Source organism: Ostrea edulis, chromosome 1 (genome assembly GCF_947568905.1).
Source record: "Ostrea edulis chromosome 1, xbOstEdul1.1, whole genome shotgun sequence".
NCBI lineage: Eukaryota > Metazoa > Mollusca > Bivalvia > Ostreida > Ostreidae > Ostrea > Ostrea edulis.
Genome location: NC_079164.1, coordinates 24261814 through 24280089, shown reverse-complemented (window position 1 = coordinate 24280089; position 18276 = coordinate 24261814). Strand labels below are relative to the sequence as shown.

The following is an 18276-nucleotide window of genomic DNA, read 5'->3' as shown; positions in this document are numbered from 1 at the left end:
TTTCCCAAGTTCGTTTTGTTAGCCTGCCAAAAGTTGTTGCGATCTTTCCAATTCTGAAGTTGATCTCGTCATCAAGGGACATGGTGGAGGTGATGGTACAACAGATAGCAAAACTTATCGACTGTCTCAAGTTATTTATTATCAAGCTTGATGTGTCCTTTATCTGTGTCTTCCTGGGTAAGAACAACCGGATTTTTCTTACACCGATGACTAAATTGAAGGCCTTGTATGCTGCTGATCGATGGTCCATCATACATGTAGTCTGTAAGGTAGATTCACTATGGGCAACCAGTGCTGCATCATCAGCAAGAGGAGGTCCCTAATTGTAGTTGTATGGATCTTAGTCTCGGCTCTGAGTCGTGAAATACTGAAAAGTGACCCATCCGTTCTCCAATGAAGGTAGTCATCACTAGGTGACTCCCTAAACACAATACTGTAGCAACACAAGAAAATACATGCTGAATAAAGTTGGTGCTAGAACACAGCCCTGTTTGACGCCGATGTTGATGTCAAAGTTCTCTGATGTTGAACGATCAAACTAAATAGTGGCCTTCATGTTCTCGTGGAATGAGGTGATGAATTGGAGCAGCATAGGTGGATACCCTATTATATCTAGCACCATGTAAAGTCCAGATCTGCTGACTATCGAATGCCTTCGTTAGGTCTACAGATGCTATGTGTAGGGGTTCCAGGCACTTATCTTGTAACGGACGAAGTAAAAAGATCATTTAGTTGTTGAGCGATTAGATCTGAAACCACATTGGCTCTCTGGTAGTACCCTCTCTGCTAATTTCTGTAGTCCCTTAAGGATGACCCTTGCAAAAGCCTTTCCAGTGATTCTCAGAAGAGAAATGGCCCTGGAGGTATTGCAGTTTATTTTGTCACCTTTGTTGTGGTGATGATGATAGTGGCATCTTTCTTGACTTTGGGTTCTCGACCTCCAGCCAACGTTATGAGTAGTTTGTGCAGATGGAAAAGGAGGAAGTCGTTATTTTCCTTCAGTATTTTTGCCGGTATGTTGTCATTTCCTGGCGCCTTCTCACTTGCAAGTTCGTCATATGCTGAATAAAGTTCTTTCTCTGTTGGTAGTTCATCCAATTCTGTCATTTCAGGAGGTATTTCATCTTCATGGTATTCATCAACATATTTCGGCTGCGAACACAGATCTGAGTAGTGCTCAATTCATCGTTCCATTAGCTGTTTCTTGTCTGTTATTTTCTCACCTGGTGTCGATTTGAGAGGCGCGACTTTGCTTGTCGTTGGTCTTATAACAAATCTAATCGTCTCATATATTTTCCTGATGTCGCCGATGTCACTTGCTTGTCTTATTTCTGAACACAAACTATCCCAAACTCTCTCTCTCTCTCTCTCTCTCTCTCTCTCTCTCTCTCTCTCTCTCTCTCTCTCTCTCTCTCTCTCTCTCTCTCTCTCAAATCTGAAGATCTGATTTGGCAGCACACAACCGTTGCTTTGAGCTTTCAGTTGGATTTTAGTTATGTCCCACAAATATCTTGCGTTTTTTATTCTCAGGGAGTGGCATCTGACAAGGTTTTTACACGAATCTAAATCCAGTCTTCTTGGGAACGTCTATCCCGTTTTAAAAGCTTTTGCTGCTGCATCATACATAGCAGATTTCATGTTATTCCACAAATTGTTTGGTGACTGGTCATCTACATTTTGCAGCTGTTTTTCAAAACATCTTTGAAATTGTGCTTTAATTTCTGGATCTTTGGTGTTGTTAATGTTAATCTTGGGTTTCTTTGGTTTCTCGGATATACATGTTTCCTTTGTGACTATCTTTATCTTAGTTATGATCCGCAAGTGATCTGTGTGACAAACAGTACTGTGGCAGGCTCTTCTTTGCTATACTGTGTTGATGTCCTTTCTTCTAACAATGATGAAATCGATCTGGTGTCAGTGGTCTGGTCTTGGATATCGCCATGAGAATTAAACCGGTTCTTGCCATTATAGAATGTATTTGTGATGCACAGGGTTTTCTTTGTGCAGAATTCAAGCAGTCTCTAACCAATCTCATTCATCTTACCAAGTCAAAACTGCCCAATGCAGTTGGGCCATGATTAGTGATAAGGCACCTATTCTTGTGTTAAAATCTACCATGAGAAATCGTTGGTCTTTAGGATAATTTTGCTTACGTCTTGCAGTTCACCTCAGTTTCTGATGTTAGAGTAGGGACATAAGAATTGATGATATGGACTAAACCAGCTTTTGTTACCAGTTCCACGATAGTGATTCGTTCAGAGATGTCTCTAGGTGTGCTGATCTTGTTTAGTAGTTCGTTATGAACAGTAAAGCCAATGCCGTGAATTGCTCTTTCATCATCCCCAAGACCCTTGGCCTTTCAGAAGCAAGTATAGTTTCCTTCCCTGGTTGACACAAAGTATGCAAGTCTGGTCTCCTGAATATCAGCAATGTTGATACGCGGTCTTGTTAGCTCCCTGTCTTTGTGCGCAGTCTTTCTCATGTGTTCTGTCTTGTCCAGGACTGTGATGTCCATTTTATAAATTTTCTTTTGCCTGGTGCGAGGGTTTATGTCTACGATTTGGCTTTTCTCCTATCGCCATACTTTTATTGAAGTAGCAGGCAGACAAAGCGGATCAGCGCCTTACTGACTATGCGTTTGCCAGCTTGAGACGGGCGGTAGATGATCAGTGTGGCTAATAGTTACTCCCATTGCCGGAGGTGGCCCGTGGCGACATCTATCTCGCTGAGTAAGGATGTCTTATAACTGTCGCATTTCGTGTGTTTTGTTGCCTGTCAGAACAAGGTTGAAGTGTCCTCTCCAAGTCGAAGCTGAATGTCTGGGTCCCATATGTAAAAAAAAATGTGTCTTATCCATTTTGCACAATTCCCCTCTCGTCTTTTTTCATTTGATCCAAAGGAAAGACAGAACCAATACGTTTGGAATTAGCGAAGTTGCAGGGGCTTCCAGAAGACGGTTTGGTGCAGTCCTTCCCATCATCTGCCTTAGGAGCCCTCCCTCCGGATTTTCTGTTGGGGTTTACTCCCTTAGCCTTTCGCAGTAGGAACGATATGTCTTGATTTGATTACGGCTGCTATCCTCCGGGTTTAGAGTCAGAGTTTTCCTTGTCCGAGATAGGTTGCTTTCACAGGTTAATGAGTTCCATCTACCCATTGCCCTTGTGTGCCCAGTATCCATCTGTTGTCACGGGAAGCCGTCGCATAGGACTCGCTGTGGACAGGTTTTATAGCAACAGGATAGACTCGCGCATTCTCTAGCAGTGCTGGCTGGAAGCGCACACGCTACACCAACACTTTCACGCATCACACATCATTTAACTCGTCTAATGAAGGGTCATTATAAGTATTGTGTACCTGGAGGTGTGAAGCTGTATGACTATAGTATTGAAAAAATAAAATAGAAAGATAGAATAGAACTAGAGCCAAGCTCGTTGCAAAGCAACGAGAGGTCTTCCGTCGGAGCTGTATGACATAAAAACCTTAAACTTGACCATATGTCCTTGGGTCAGGTCCTAATGCAGCCTAGTTAACATAAAAATACAGGAATCGTACATGAGTATGTGTGTGTGGGATCTAACTTTTGCCTTCTTTCCCTCTTGATATGTTATACGTAACATCACCCCGGGAAAAATTATTTGAAATACTTATCCAGTGATTTTACAAAAGACGAATACAAGTTAAGTTTTTAGAAAGAAAATAATCAACTGTACTGTGACAGGAAGATAAGTACTGTAACGATATAAGTAGTTTGGCTACGCTGGCGATTCTGACTTCTCGTATGTACTTAAGAAATAGTTTGAGAATTTAATATATATCATTGAAATGAAGCTTTAAAGGTGTACTATAAATTTTTATCGTTATAGGTGTTTAATAAATTTATACTACTCAAGTATATGCGTGTATGATCTCATTCCACGAATCAGTCTTTTGAGGCGCGCGTGTATGTGGGATTAAATTCTTTCAGCATTTAACTTTTCAGTCCCAATAATGAAGAAAAAATTACTATTTAAATTTATGGCTCAGGACATACAATAAAGGTTTATAGCTGTTACCAATATTTTATCATGCAACAAAATTATGATAGCATAATATTCAGACTGAAGAGAATGATTCATCGAGTTTGCATTATTTATACATACAAATCAAATAAATTGCTCTCAAATCTTGAATATTTTATTAAACTTTAATATCTATCTGCGTAAATACATGTAGGTATATTATGTACACAGTGGGCACAGAAGTCGCGTATGAATTTCACGCCAGGGGCACGTGCCGAAGTAAGTTATACGCATATTTTTCCCCCTTCACCTACCTAATGATAGGGTTACCTGTTTGCGGGTCAAGCTTTTTACTCATCTATAACACAATACTCGAGCAAAATATTATGTTTATGAGATCAAGAAGATGTTAAAAAACAACTTTTCCAGCGAAAGCCATATCGAAATATTTACCGTTTTTGAGTTATAAAGCGAAAACTTTGAAGATCCCCATATCCCTAATTTAAGGGGCCAGCCCCTTTTTATGGATATCAAAAGAAAGCTCTTAACATTTTGCACAACTTTTGTTCTACACGTCTTAACAAAATATTTTTAGTTTAAAAGATACAAAGGAAAATATGTGTAATATTTTGCTCCTTTGGGCGTCCTAATTTTTTAACCCTGTCAACCACCATTTTGAACGCTGTAATCAAAAAACAAAAAACGATGTGCACAACTACAATGCTCCTACTTTTCATTTTCAACGCATTTTCTACTTAAGCTTATACAGTCTCGGAGCCTTTGTCTGGAAACCAAAGCCCCTAAAATTTCATTCAAAGGGGAATAACTCGTGAACAGAAGGGTATTTCTGAAATGTAGTACATGATTTTAAAATCGTTCTGTAAAGTTTATAAACCCTGAAAATTTGAGCAAAATCCATGCAGAAATGAGCGAGATATGAAGCTTCAGAGTTAGCGTCTAGGAAAAAGAAAGAAAAAAAGAATAATAAGAATAATCTTAACCAGCACAATCAGTAGAAGGTCTTCCGTTGTTACGGAAGACCTTAATTATTGTGCATGCTGTTACTGAAAGTATATGGTGAATAGAACGTGTAAAAGAGACAGAACTAACGAGAAGCTAGATCGCATTCACTCTGGTGAAGTTATTGAGTTTGTTCATGCCATTAGGGCGGAATGATTTCAGTCTATGCATCCAGAATTTCTCGTTGTTCTTCCCCTCCGAATCGGTCCAGTTTGTTAATAACCACAGAGTACTGTCATGTCTTCCATTTACTAATTCGTTCGTATGAAATAGAAATTCGTTCAGACAAAATAGAAATTCGTTCCAACGAAATTGAACTTCGTCTGAACGAATTTCTATTTCGTCCGTACGAATTGGTAAATGAAATGAAATACGAATTGGTAATTCGTCCGAGCAAATTACATGTACTAATTCGTACAAACGAATAATATATTTTTGGCCTTTCTCGCCGAAAAGATAATTTTTTCAAAAGGTGTGAAAAATAGTATTTCTTTGGGTGATTGATATACATGCATGCATCACACTCATGTCTTGTGTACAGTGAAATAAAATAATAATGATAATAAAAACAACTACCCTCTTCCAACCCGCCATATTTTAAATTATAATCAAACATTGATCTGTTTTGATCTAACCTCGAAGTATACATTTTGTCAACACCATTATGCTCCAAATAATTTAAGAATCTACAATGATAAGATATTTGGATATATTTAAAGTATTGTGTTTCCAATAATTTCAGACATTTAAAATTTTGATTTTTTTTATTTCCACTAAATCTAAGTGACCATTTTCACTTTCTTTGGTATTTTCTGACACCCAGGACATAAAAGAGAAATTCTCCTATCTTCCATGCTATAGGCCTAAACTTACCTGACTGTTTGTACACAATAAATTAGCGCCCCCTCCCTTTTTTTTTTTTTTTTTTTTTTTTACTATTATAGGTATTATCTTACCTTTTCGTGTAGCGAAAACCGAGGTCCCGTGTCACAGCAGGTGTGGCACGATGAAGATCCCTCCCTGCTCAATGGCCATAAGTGCCGGGATAGGCCTAAATTTTGCAGTCCTTCACCGGCAATGGTGACGTCTCCATGGAAGTGAAAAATTCTCGAACGGAACGTTAAACAATATACAACCAACCAACCTCATGTAACACAATACCTGATTACCTGTACAACAGTTTATAATCGTATGAATTCACTCTCGGGTCAAAAGGTTAAAACTACGCGATTCGACTGTAATGTTAAATGTTGAAGAAAAGACGCAAAATAAGATTTTATATTGCCATATATGAATAAATTGTATTGTTATGGGTCAGAACTAACCCTTAAGGTAGGTCCTTAGTCCTGGATTAGCATTTTTTTTATTGTGTTTGGAATCAATAAATTAACATTCAGAGTAATGAAAAAAGGCAAAACGGTTAAGGGTTTCCATAATCATTTTCATTACAGACACTACTGAAGTCATATAACCCTATGTCGATTTAAATATGAAATTCATTGGAAACAGTGTTTTGTTGTTATTTTAAAATTTTAAAAAAATGTTTTTTAAATTGCATATATTTATCAGGAAACATGTCAATATGTCCATCAAGGTTTAGAATAATATGTTCAAAATTATTGAATTAGCGTTATTCTCCAAAATGTTAAAAAAGAAACAAATTTGGACACATTTTCCTTACAGCATGGTTTACATATAATTTTTTTCTGTTGATATTAGTAGACGTACATGTGCATCTATTATAGTGATTTATGAAAAAAAAATCCACACCTTTCCTTAATAATTTCAAATCTATAGCTTCCAGAGTATGTTTACCTCCATTGGAAGAATAATAAAAAAAAAACCAAAAAAAAAAACCCGAAGCCTGGTACCATACAGTTGAGCTATTCAAAATCACTCATGGATTAAAATTTTATGTAATTTCACAAAGACACAGATAATAATTCCTTATCAACTTAGTAATTCGTGTACTTTTTAAAAATTAACCATGAAAAGCCGAGAACATGACATTTCACACTAACGTACATCAGATGTTGAACATATCCTGCTAATAATGAAGAGTGAATATAATTCTAAAAAAATAAGTCATCTAATTCAAAATATACAAGTACCTGCATATTAAGTAGATATTGTTTTTATGAAAAACAAAGGTCTCCCAGCTGCCCAAATTGGGGGTGCTCCAAATGAAACCTCCTCTCCTTAATGTACTGCATGGTATGGATAATAATAATTACAGTTCAATTATTAATTAATTAATAATATTTATTTACAATTAATAATTGAAAGAAAATTGTAACAATAGCAAAATACTAACTTGCGGTAGGCCTAGTTGAACAATAAATCCGAACAGAATCTACACACACACACTAAAATAGTAATTCCAAAATCGTAGTTCCCAGTGTAAATAAAAAATCCAAATGCATAAAAAGTATCTAACCAGAGCTTTTTTTTTAATGTAAGAATTTCAGTGTATATATAAAAGGAATTAATTTTCTAGTACAATCTTGAAAGACAATGTTGCAACCATTACGTCATATTTTTACTAAAAATAACATGATTTTTTTTAATGGGGTTTAGAGCAATTTAGGTCACAGGTGTCAATGAAAGAAACATCACTTCTCTAGAACAATCTAAGTCACAGGTGTCAATTTAGTGCAAGGAAATACTACACTACAGTATACCAAATGATATATTACTCTTAAAGTAATGCAAGCTGTAACTGACGGTATTTTTCAACTATTCATCAGCGTTTCGTATAAACCGCCATAGCCTCGGACACTTGATCGTCGTATACTCCAAAGGTTTCTGATTTTTAATCAATAAATAGATATAAAAAAATTTAAAAAGGGGGAAAATAGTATTTACATATATAGATATCGATTTTTCTTTCCCTTTTTTCCATTTATATCTATTTACTGATTAAAATTCAGATACCTGAGTATACTCGGACATGGAAATGATGATTGCCGAACATAATCAGGTTTCTGAGACCGAGGCCAAACAAAGATACAAACCGACGTGAGTAAAGTAATACATTTCGTTTACTTTAAGATATTACATCTTTTCATGAATGACTTGAAGTACAATGAGTGTAAGAAAGTAGGAATTACGCAAATGTGCCACTGCAATGAAATTTTGATATTGAATTTGCTATAAAATTGGCATATTAAATTGTTTGAAGATATGACATGTTCGCAGTGCCTCTCTTCCACATTATTCCAAACTCATGACCTCCGAGGCCAATACACATCGGAGATTACGAATAGGAATCACTGTTGGGAAGACAATAATTCATGAATTGACATCTTCTGCTGATATGATTACTTTGTTGCTTCAGATCCACTCTGATTCAAGGAGATTATATATATTTAATCACAGATATGTTATTCTATTTGTTCTTTTATTTTTAATTCATTTACCGTCAGTTACAGCTGGCAATGCTTTAACACGAAATCTATTTTTCAAAGGAACCTTCACCCTTTGTTCATTTGACCGATTGTATCACTGAAACTTGGTGTAATGGTTTGGAAGATTAGTTGCAGATGAAACAATAAACCCAAAGTGTTTGTGAGAAAAAATAACTTTAATGGATTGGTATACACCATTGATTCAAATTTTACAACATTATAACAATAAGCTTTAAAACAGAAGTAAAACAAAAATACATGTAGCTACCAATTGTCACCAGATACGCTTTACGTTAATCGGAGGCGCTTCATTGTCATGAATAGGGGTTACACACGAGAGACTTAATTTCTGTACATGTTTTCTTTTCTTTTCCAGAAATGACACTTTCATTTCCCGCAGTTTGTTTTTATGGTAGAAATCACTGAAGTTGGTGGCGAGGATCGCCACAGGCATGGCCAATATTAGCATTCCAGAGAACGCACATACTCCCCCAACCATGTAACCAAACGTCGATTTGGGATACATGTCACCGTAGCCTACTGTTGTCATGGTGATCACCGACCACCATATCCCTATAAATATATCGGAGAATGTGTCCGACACGTAGAATTCCGCGTAATAGATGAAACTGGCGAAGAATAGGGAAGCCACAAGAAATGACATTGAGAGCAGGAGGAGGTCTCTGATGCTAGCCCGTACAGACATTATCATTATTCGTAAACCTGAATAAAGTTTCATCAGTCGAAATACGCGAAACAGTCGCAAAACGAGCAATGACTTCATAACTAAGTAAAACTGCACAAGCTCATAATTCGTCACCAGAAATTCTAAATCTTGTTCAAGGGCAAAGGTTACCCACATGGCAACCACCAGAAGAAGGTCAATGACATTCAAAGGAGATCGGAAAAATCGACCTCTTCTTGGACAAGACGCAAAATGGAAAATTAGTTCGACGGTGAAGAAGGTGGAGACTGACATTTCACAATGCCTCAATGTTTCGATGGGTAGTGATGTCCCAAGCATAACTTCTTTAGGATTCTGCAAGTTGATTTCTTTGAAGAAACGGATGTCTCTGTATGCGATAATAAACAAAAGCGAACTGTACGACAGCTCTTCCTTCCTGAATGATGGATGTGCCCCCAACACAAACGTTATCATGGAAAATGTTACAACAACCAGGAAACCGTAGTTAAAAACCTAGAAACATAAAAAAGAGCCATCACTAAATGTACATCTACGATGCGCAAGGATATTCACGGTTGATTTCGTATTCGTAGAAAGACGAAACGAACCGTGATTATTCTACGATGACAAAGGGGAACCGACATTTTATCATTTACTACTTTGTTTAAAACTTGTAAAGTTTATCGTTGTGATCTTTGTTTATTTAATTGGTGGAAAGAAATGTCTGTGATTGAAAACACCAAGAAAAGTTACATTTTCTTTTAGTAGTATAATTAAAACTGTCATGACCGCGTTAAACCTAAAACGAAAATATAAATAGTGATTGCACATCGAAAAACGCTCAGCATTTAGGAGTAAGAACCATGTGTCTTTAAGATATAACCTTAAAAACGAAGGTCTGGCGTTGGCATGTTGAAGAACCCTTACGGATACGGACCTGGGCGCTAAACATAGGTCTAAATTTGTGGTACTTCACCTACAGCTAGTGACGCCTCAATATGTGTGAAAAATTCTCCAAAGAACGTAAAACAACCAACCAACCAACCAACCATCTCACGACCGAAAATTAGACCTAGGAACAATATCAAATGATTCACGACCGAAAAGCAGCCCCTGAAACAATACCAAACCTTCCACAAGCAACAATCAAGCCTAGGAATAAAACCTAATAATTTGCAACTGATAAGCGGGTCTAAGAATAATATCAAGCAATTCACGATTCACGACCAAAAGGTAGACCTTGAAGCATTATTAAACCAAGAAGACCTAGGAACAAAACCAAATCACTTGAGCTGAAAGCAAATCTATGAATTATATCAAACGATTCACGGCCGACAAACACGCCTAGAACAAAACCTAACCAATCACAACCGAAAGCAAGCCTTCAACCAATACAGAACTATCCACGACTGAAAGCAGGCCTTCAAACAATACTGAACTATCCACGGCTGAAAGCAGGCCTTCAAACAATACTGAACTATCTACGACTTAAAGCAGGCCTTCAAACAATACTGAACTATCCACGACTGAAAACAGGCCTTCAAACAATACTGAACTATCCACGACTGAAAGCAGGCCTTCAAACAATACTGAACTATCCACGACTGAAAACAGGCCTTCAAACAATACTGAACTATCCACGACTGAAAGCAGGACTTCAAACAATACTGAACTATCCACGACTGAAAACAGGCCTTCAAACAATACTGAACTATCCACGACTGAAAACAGGCCTTCAAACAATACTGAACTACCCACGACTGAAAACAGGCCTTCAAACAATACTGAACTATCCACGAATGAGAGCAGGCCTTCAAACAACACTGAGCTATCCACGACTGAAAGGGGACCTATGAACAGCGAGCCTAGGAACAATCCCAAACAATTCACGACCGAAAGCAGGCCTATAAGAACAATATCAAACGATTCACGACCGAAAACACTCCTAAGAACAATTTCAAACCATTCACAACCAACAAACAGGCCCAGGAACAATATCAAACGATTCACGGCTGATAAGCATGCCTAGAAAGTAGGAGCATAATGCATTCTATATTCTAAAGAGAAAGGAGCTATTTATGATAAACCCCTAATTGATCTTCTAAAAATTGTGAAAATTCACGTGAAACCCTCGAGATTTGAAATATCTGTACTATGTGTTTTCAGACTTTGAGAATATCGGTGGCAGTTTGGCGACATTTCTTTCGATCTAACATCACAATTGTAACACTCTGTGCTGTGTCTTTTTTATTTGAATAGAAACGTTATTTCTAGTGTTCATGCTTGTTTACAAAAACATCCAAAAGCACATTGGAGAACATGGTTTATTTTTTCTACAAATGACCTACCGGTATTTTTGAGAGATACACTGTACATATATAAATCATTTAAAATATTTTGTGTCTGAAGTTAGACACTGTAATGGGCGATATCAAACATACCATCAATATTTGAATTTAAGAAAATGAAATTTTCCCATGCATTTAAAACGATTAAATTAAAAAACTGAATATGAAATTCGATACACCTCTTTTACTATGAAGAATAGTTATTATGGAAAAGCGACTATACGACACCGTATAAGTGTTAGCCAATTAGTTAATTTCTGCTATTTTATTATGCTAATGAAAAGCAGATTATACTCGGGTAATCACCAAAAAATGCACTCATAATAAAAGTTTAATATTCTAATGCGTTGGAATGAGTCTTTAGAAATCTTTTATTTTGAAATATTTATTACGGTAAGTTGACCTCGACAATATCGTGTAAAATTAGTGCGTATTCCAAAATTATTGATGTTGAAAGAAAATAGATTGCAGCAGTTTCATCTACAAGGCATCCATCTTTTAAAAGACTGCTCTATTTCTTGGAATCTTTTGCATTTCAGCTGGTGAATTAGAATTTTTTGACAGAAGACGAACGTTTTGGTATACATGATAATTTATCAATACAACCTGTCATTGAGTCAAATGCTCATAACAATTGAGGTCGTTCTTTACACAATGATTTTGACAACGGATTACTCCGTTTACCTGATCGAGATATAGGGCTCACAGCGGGTGTGACCTATCGACAGGGGGTGCTTACTCCTCCTATGCACTGGATCCCACCTCAGGTGTGTCCAGGGGTCTGTATTAGTCCTACTCTTAATTTTGTATTCTTTATAGAAGTTATGAGATTGATCACTGTTCGCTGCCTTCACCCTCTTATGCTACATTTATATAGCATACTTTCTAATAGTTTGAAAAGTAGTATAGAACTATAACGGAACCAATAACTTAATATGGCATCGTCCGATTATAACCTACATGTACCAAGAATAGCAATTTGGTAATTCACTTTGGAAAATGGTATAATGATATACTCATTTTATTTTAATAACCACACCAAAACCGTATATAGTGGTAGGTGATGACATTGTCTGATGAAAGAGAATAAATAAATACCAAAAATAAAAAAGAGCAAATTTTTCAGATGCTTTGTTGGGGAAAGTGTTTTTTTCCCCTTCAACATAAAGGGATGCTAATTTATAATTAAATATGCAGAAGTCCCATAAGTGATAATAATAATGTTTTATTAGATGAAGCTAACTCATTTAGCGCATATCACTCTCGGTCTTTTTTTCCAGAATGTCAATAACTATGTACAATAACTGAACGCAATGTAATACTGGACAGATGATGAACTACGATAATGATCTCGAAATAAAGGACACCACAGAGTCGTCCACTTCTGCTTCATACTTAGATATTTTATTGAAAGTAGACATTAACGGCAAACTGACAACTCTACTGTATGACAAACGGGATTATTTCAGCTTCTCCATCGTCAACTTCCCACATTTATGTAGCAATATTCCATTATCACCTGTATATGATGTTTATATATCTCAACTGATTCGATATGTAAGAGCTTGTTCTGGGTATAGTCAGGTTTTAAATCGAGGTAAGCTACTGACAAACAAGTTGATGGTACAGGGATTTCAACAGTCTCGATTGAAGTCAGCATTTCGCAAATTCTATGGTCGTTATAACGATCTAGTTCGTCAATACAACCTCGCATTGGGTCAAATGCTGTCTGACGGGTTTCATACCGATTGTTAAGCCGTTCTTGGCACACTGATTTTGACTGCGGATAACTCCGTTTACCTGATCAGGATATGGGGCTCACGGCGGGTGTGACCGGTCAACAGTGGATGCTTACTCCTCCTAGGCACCTGATCCCACCTCTGGTGTGTCCAGGGGTCCATGTTTGTCCAACTATCTATTTTGTATTGCTTGTAGGAGTTATGAGATTGATCACTGTTCGTTATCTTCACCTTGCATTCAACACAATCTTATGATTATTAGAAGAGGTACATCGTTTGCATAAATAAATTTTCTTATACATATTGTTTAAATCTTAAAATTTAGGGCGATGATCTTAATTCATTCCAGCTAGAGGTTTTGAACTGCTCTAAAGACAGGCATGCAAAGTACATTATTGGTTTGAGGTGGGGGTTTTTTTCTCAAGAAGAATGAAACGCCAACAAATCGTTTAAATAAGTAAGGCTCATGCAATAGAAAGTGTAATATAACAAAAAGTATTTGTAAAATTGGACTTGTTGAAAAACAGTTAGCCATCAAAATTGTTCAAATAGTGATTTAAAAAATCCAGAGAGACTGCATGCTTGCGAGATGGGTTAAAGTTCTCACCATACGGTTCTGCGCGTCAACACCCAAAATCAAGATATGAAAGCATTGCAAGACAAAAATCCGCAAGTAAAAGATTGGGATTTGTCAGGGAATCGTCCCGAGTAGTCAGTTAATAGAAGAGTACTGGCGCCTCTGGTCACGGGCTGTTTCGCTGTAAGTAGGTGAGTAGGTATTATATCGATAGTGAGACTGTAACTCTCAGAAGATGCAGGCCATATTCCCCTGTCAAAGTGGTAAGATGCCTTAACGTTCATTATAGACCCTCTGGACACTTAGGTGTACGGAAAACCCTTGCAACGATACGCCAAACATGTTACTCATCAGGGTTGCCAAAGGATGTCAGAGCAAACATAAAAGGACGCGATAAGTACAACGTGCAGATTGTGGCATAAAAAGCACTAAGGCAGGCTACCAAAGCTGGAGTACACAAGGAGCGCACAGACACGGACATTTTGGGCGAATTGCCGGTTACCGCAAAAGTAACAAATACATCCCGGTTGTGTCTGACTATTTCTCAAAGTGGACAGAGTGCTTTCCAATGCGTAATCATAGGTAGTGATTGTTCCATCAATAAGCGTCGGGCATTACAAGCAAAAGTCATGTTTTTATGTTTTTGGTTTTTTTAATTTTACATTAAAACAGAGGTCCCATATATGACAACATATCGTCTTATCGAAACTTTCGCGAATATGAAAGGTGAAGATAACGAACAGTGATCAATTTATCAAAACTTTCGCGAATATGAAAGGTGAAGATAACGAACAGTGATCAATCTCATAACTCCCACAAGCAATACAAAATAGATAGTTGGGCAAACACGGACCCCTGGACCCCTGTGCCATGAACTTGTTTGTCAGTAGCTTGCCTCGATTTAAAAACTGACTATAAACAGAACAAGCTCTTGAGTATCGAATCAGTTGAGAGATATAAACACCATATGCAGGTGATGATGGACTATTGCTAGATAAATATGGGAAGTTGACGATGGAGAAGCTGAAATCATTCCATTTTCCATACAGTCGAGTTGTCAGTTTGCTGTTAATGTCTACTTTCAATAAAATATCTAAGTATGAAGCAGAAGTGGACAACTCTGTGGTGTCTTTATACAAGTAACTATCGCGTTATAACGCGAAGTATTCTCGTAACTTTCGCGTTATAAAACTTGATTTTCCCGTTAAAATGGGAACCTTTTAATATACGCAATACTTTCGCGAAACATGATTAAAACATCATAAGTTAAAGTGTTCTCACGCAAAACTTTTGCTTATACATGCGAAACGTTGACATAAACGATAGAAGAAGCATGAAATAATTTGTTCATTACAATGAAGAGAAATAATAAAATACTTGTCCAGCTGTACTTTGAACTTGCATTACCATATGCTTATTCAAACCTTCTGACAATAGTGCATCAAATAATTATTATTAAGTCGATATTGAAAAAACGCTGAAAAGATTACTGCGAACAAAAAGAAAAAGCTATTTCTCGCATCATTTTCTCTTTTATTTCTTCTGAAGAAACATAACTTTCAAGTAAATAAAAGTCACAGTCTTCGGTCAATGTTCTAATCACGGGTTCCTCTTTTACATAACTATATACAGTTATGTAGAATGTTTCGCGTTATAACGCGAGAGAGAAAATAAGCTACGAAAATGAGCTCAATGGACTTTCGTAAGATTCAGCGCGGACTGTTTTCAGTCTTGACCGCTGAATATTTTAATACTGCCCGTATGAAACTCATTTACATTTCAATCTGTTGTCCGCGCTGAATTTTGCCATAATGTTCCAGCTAATGACGCCTCTATGAGTGAAACATTCTGGCATGAGACATAAAACAACATAACAAAACTTTGTAACAAAAGCGTTTTGTTTATATAGATAATGTACATGTAATGTAAATTTATACCACGTAAATATTTCTATAAAGCCCTCATTTAATGTTCAAGAAAATCTGGGTTCCATTATCACAGGAATGGAAATAATCTATTTTATATGGATTTAGAACAATTGTCCTTTTTTGTCCAAGAGAAACTATATAAGTTACAATATCGATTATCCCCATCCTGAAAACAAAATATGAAAATAAAATATCGGGCGACGTCTGGTAGATTTAGTTTAAACAGTATTTTATTCAAACACAAGTTGATATTCATGTTTACAAACTATGCATTATAGAAAGATTGCAGATGTGATGTCGTACCACTTATTATTTACATCAGAAGGTGATGTGTTTGGTAGGATGCGTAGTTGATTTAAAATTCAGACAATATATCGTTTATTCAATTGCATTGCTAGATTGCAACGCTTATTTCAAACCGTTTTACTATTTATTAAAAAAAGAGGTATCACTTTAACTGAGAGATAACTTTCAACTTCGACATCTCCTAACCTTTAGAGATGCTGGTTTTTTACTGTAGAAAAAGACCCGTCTCCTCATCCACGCAACAGTCATTTCTCAAAGTTCAAAAGTTTTCACAGAAATATTTCTCTAACTTAATATCTCTAAGTTGAGATATCCCTTTACTTAAAGAGATATTTATTTTTTGAAGAGATATATCTTTAAAATAAGACATCTCCTTGAATTAGAGAGATACAGATATCTCCTTTTCGAATAAATAGTAGAACCACGGTGGCTGGTTTAGGACCAGTGGAAGAGATTGATTTTAAAAAATTCGTTCCAACGAAATAAAATTCGTTCCCACGAAATAAAAGTTCAACAATAAAACTGCAACATTAAAATAGCGGATATTACATACATTGCAAAGTTTATAACCCCCCCAAAAAAAAAAAAAAAAAAAAAAAATGAAATTGATAATTTATTCATTCTCCATGGGTATGGAAGTTAAATGTAAATACACCGTCCCCTATATCATTTCGTGAGAACGAATTGTATTCCATGGGAACGAATTTCATTTCGTGGAAACAAATTTTATTTTGTGGAAACGAATTAAAAAAAAATGAAAAAAATCTTCAACCCTCCTAAACCAGCCACCGTAATTCACGACGACTCTAATCAGTCCACTAGGCGAGTTGCAGTTATTCGAGTAAAGTTACAGAACGGACAAAGTACATACAGTATATAAATATGCAAATTATTCTCAAATAACGGTATTAGCATGAAGTATCTTATCTAATATTCCAGCACACTTTACATCACAATACATGAGAGAGAGAGAGAGAGAGAGAGAGAGAGAGAGAGAGGACAAAACCTGTATTGTGAGGACAATTTTTAACCATTTGACAGAAGTTGTGAGGACAGAAAGTTCACTATGAGGACAAAATTCTGTCCACACAATTACGTCCCCATAAACGTGATTCACAGCATGTGAAAGATGTAGATATAAAATATTAGATAGTGAGGACAAGTGGTGTGAGGACATGTTCTCACTAATATTCTCTCTGAAAACCATTTTTTCACAATTCGAAAGAGAGCATTAGATAAACTTTTATAGGTGTTCCTATAACTATACATAACAAAGTACATTTTTGCCTTTACAATAACATATCCGTGTATTTTCTTCTATACATTGTGAGGAAGTCCTCACTAAACAGGTTTCATCGTCCAGAGAGAGAGAGAGAGAAGTGCAAATAGAGGACAATTTTTAACCGCTTGACCTGCATTGTGAGAACAGAAGGTTTGATACAAGGTATTCGGTTAGTGGGGACATGTCCCTACGGATATCAAAAACTTTTTTTTCACCATTTGAAAACGAGTATTAATAAACTTCTATAACTATACAAGATAGTACACTTTTCTTTTTTGTCTTTACAATAATATAAGTGTCTATTCTCTCCTACACACAGCCAGGGTGTCACTAAATACGTTTCCTCAGAGAGAGAGAGAGAGAGAGAGAGAGAGAGAGAGAGCGAGCGAGAGCAGCACCTTAGCTAATCTTGATGAAGATGGTTCTTCTAAAGTAAGCCATATTTTTCTAAGAATTCTTTTGATGTTACTGGTCCGACACTCTTCGTCAGTGTAATCCAGTTCGTATTCTTCAAACGCCTGCTTCAGTGTTTGTGTTGTTTGGAGATCAGCCTCATACTGGAGATAGTTTTGAAGACAACATTCTGCCAGAAGTTTGGGTGAGATTTCCCAAAACTCAAGTTCCTGTTTAATGGTGGCACCACAATAGAAAGACGGGAAGTGGAGTGTCCCCGTGCGATAGAGTCCTAGAATCGGGCCGAAAATGTCCGGATTTCTGTCGAAAAAATAACACTGTCTCCTATTGTCATAAAACTCTGTTTGTTGAGAAAGTCTACCCAGTAATGTATCCGGATAACGTGAGAGAGTTTCGCTTTTAGTTTCAAACTCTGAACCTCCAACGTTAATTTTCACCGTTTCCATTGCGCTGCCTTGTCAGTAAATGTCAATTGCAAAGCTACAACGCGCATTTATTCTTCAGTAGGGCGATCCACGATCAATGACAATTGATACTCCGGTTTTTAAAGATACCGAGATGAAGTCTGAAAT

The 18276-nt window shown here is 36.7% G+C and overlaps 1 protein-coding gene across 1 annotated transcript; it reads right to left on the bottom strand.

The window, feature by feature from the left end:
• Positions 1 to 8580: 8580 nt before the first annotated feature.
• LOC125663768 (potassium voltage-gated channel subfamily C member 3-like) lies at positions 8581 to 18262 on the bottom strand. Its single transcript, XM_048896124.2, has 2 exons — positions 17689 to 18262; positions 8581 to 9623 (listed from the first exon to the last, which is right to left on the bottom strand). Exons 1-2 carry the CDS (start codon positions 18148 to 18150, stop codon positions 8700 to 8702), a joined length of 1386 nt encoding a protein of 461 aa, XP_048752081.1. The 5' UTR covers positions 18151 to 18262; the 3' UTR covers positions 8581 to 8699.
• Positions 18263 to 18276: the final 14 nt, after the last annotated feature.

What these genes read in the sequence shown, in the direction of transcription:
- LOC125663768 (XM_048896124.2), bottom strand. Translation starts at nt 18,150, where the DNA reads ATGGAAACGGTGAAAATTAACGTTGGAGGTTCAGAGTTTGAAACTAAA. An exon ending in CTTCATCAAGATTAGCTAAG is followed by an intron (nt 9,624 to 17,688) that starts GTGCTGCTCTCG and finishes TTATGTTTCTAG; the next exon opens with GTTTTTAACTACGGTTTCCT.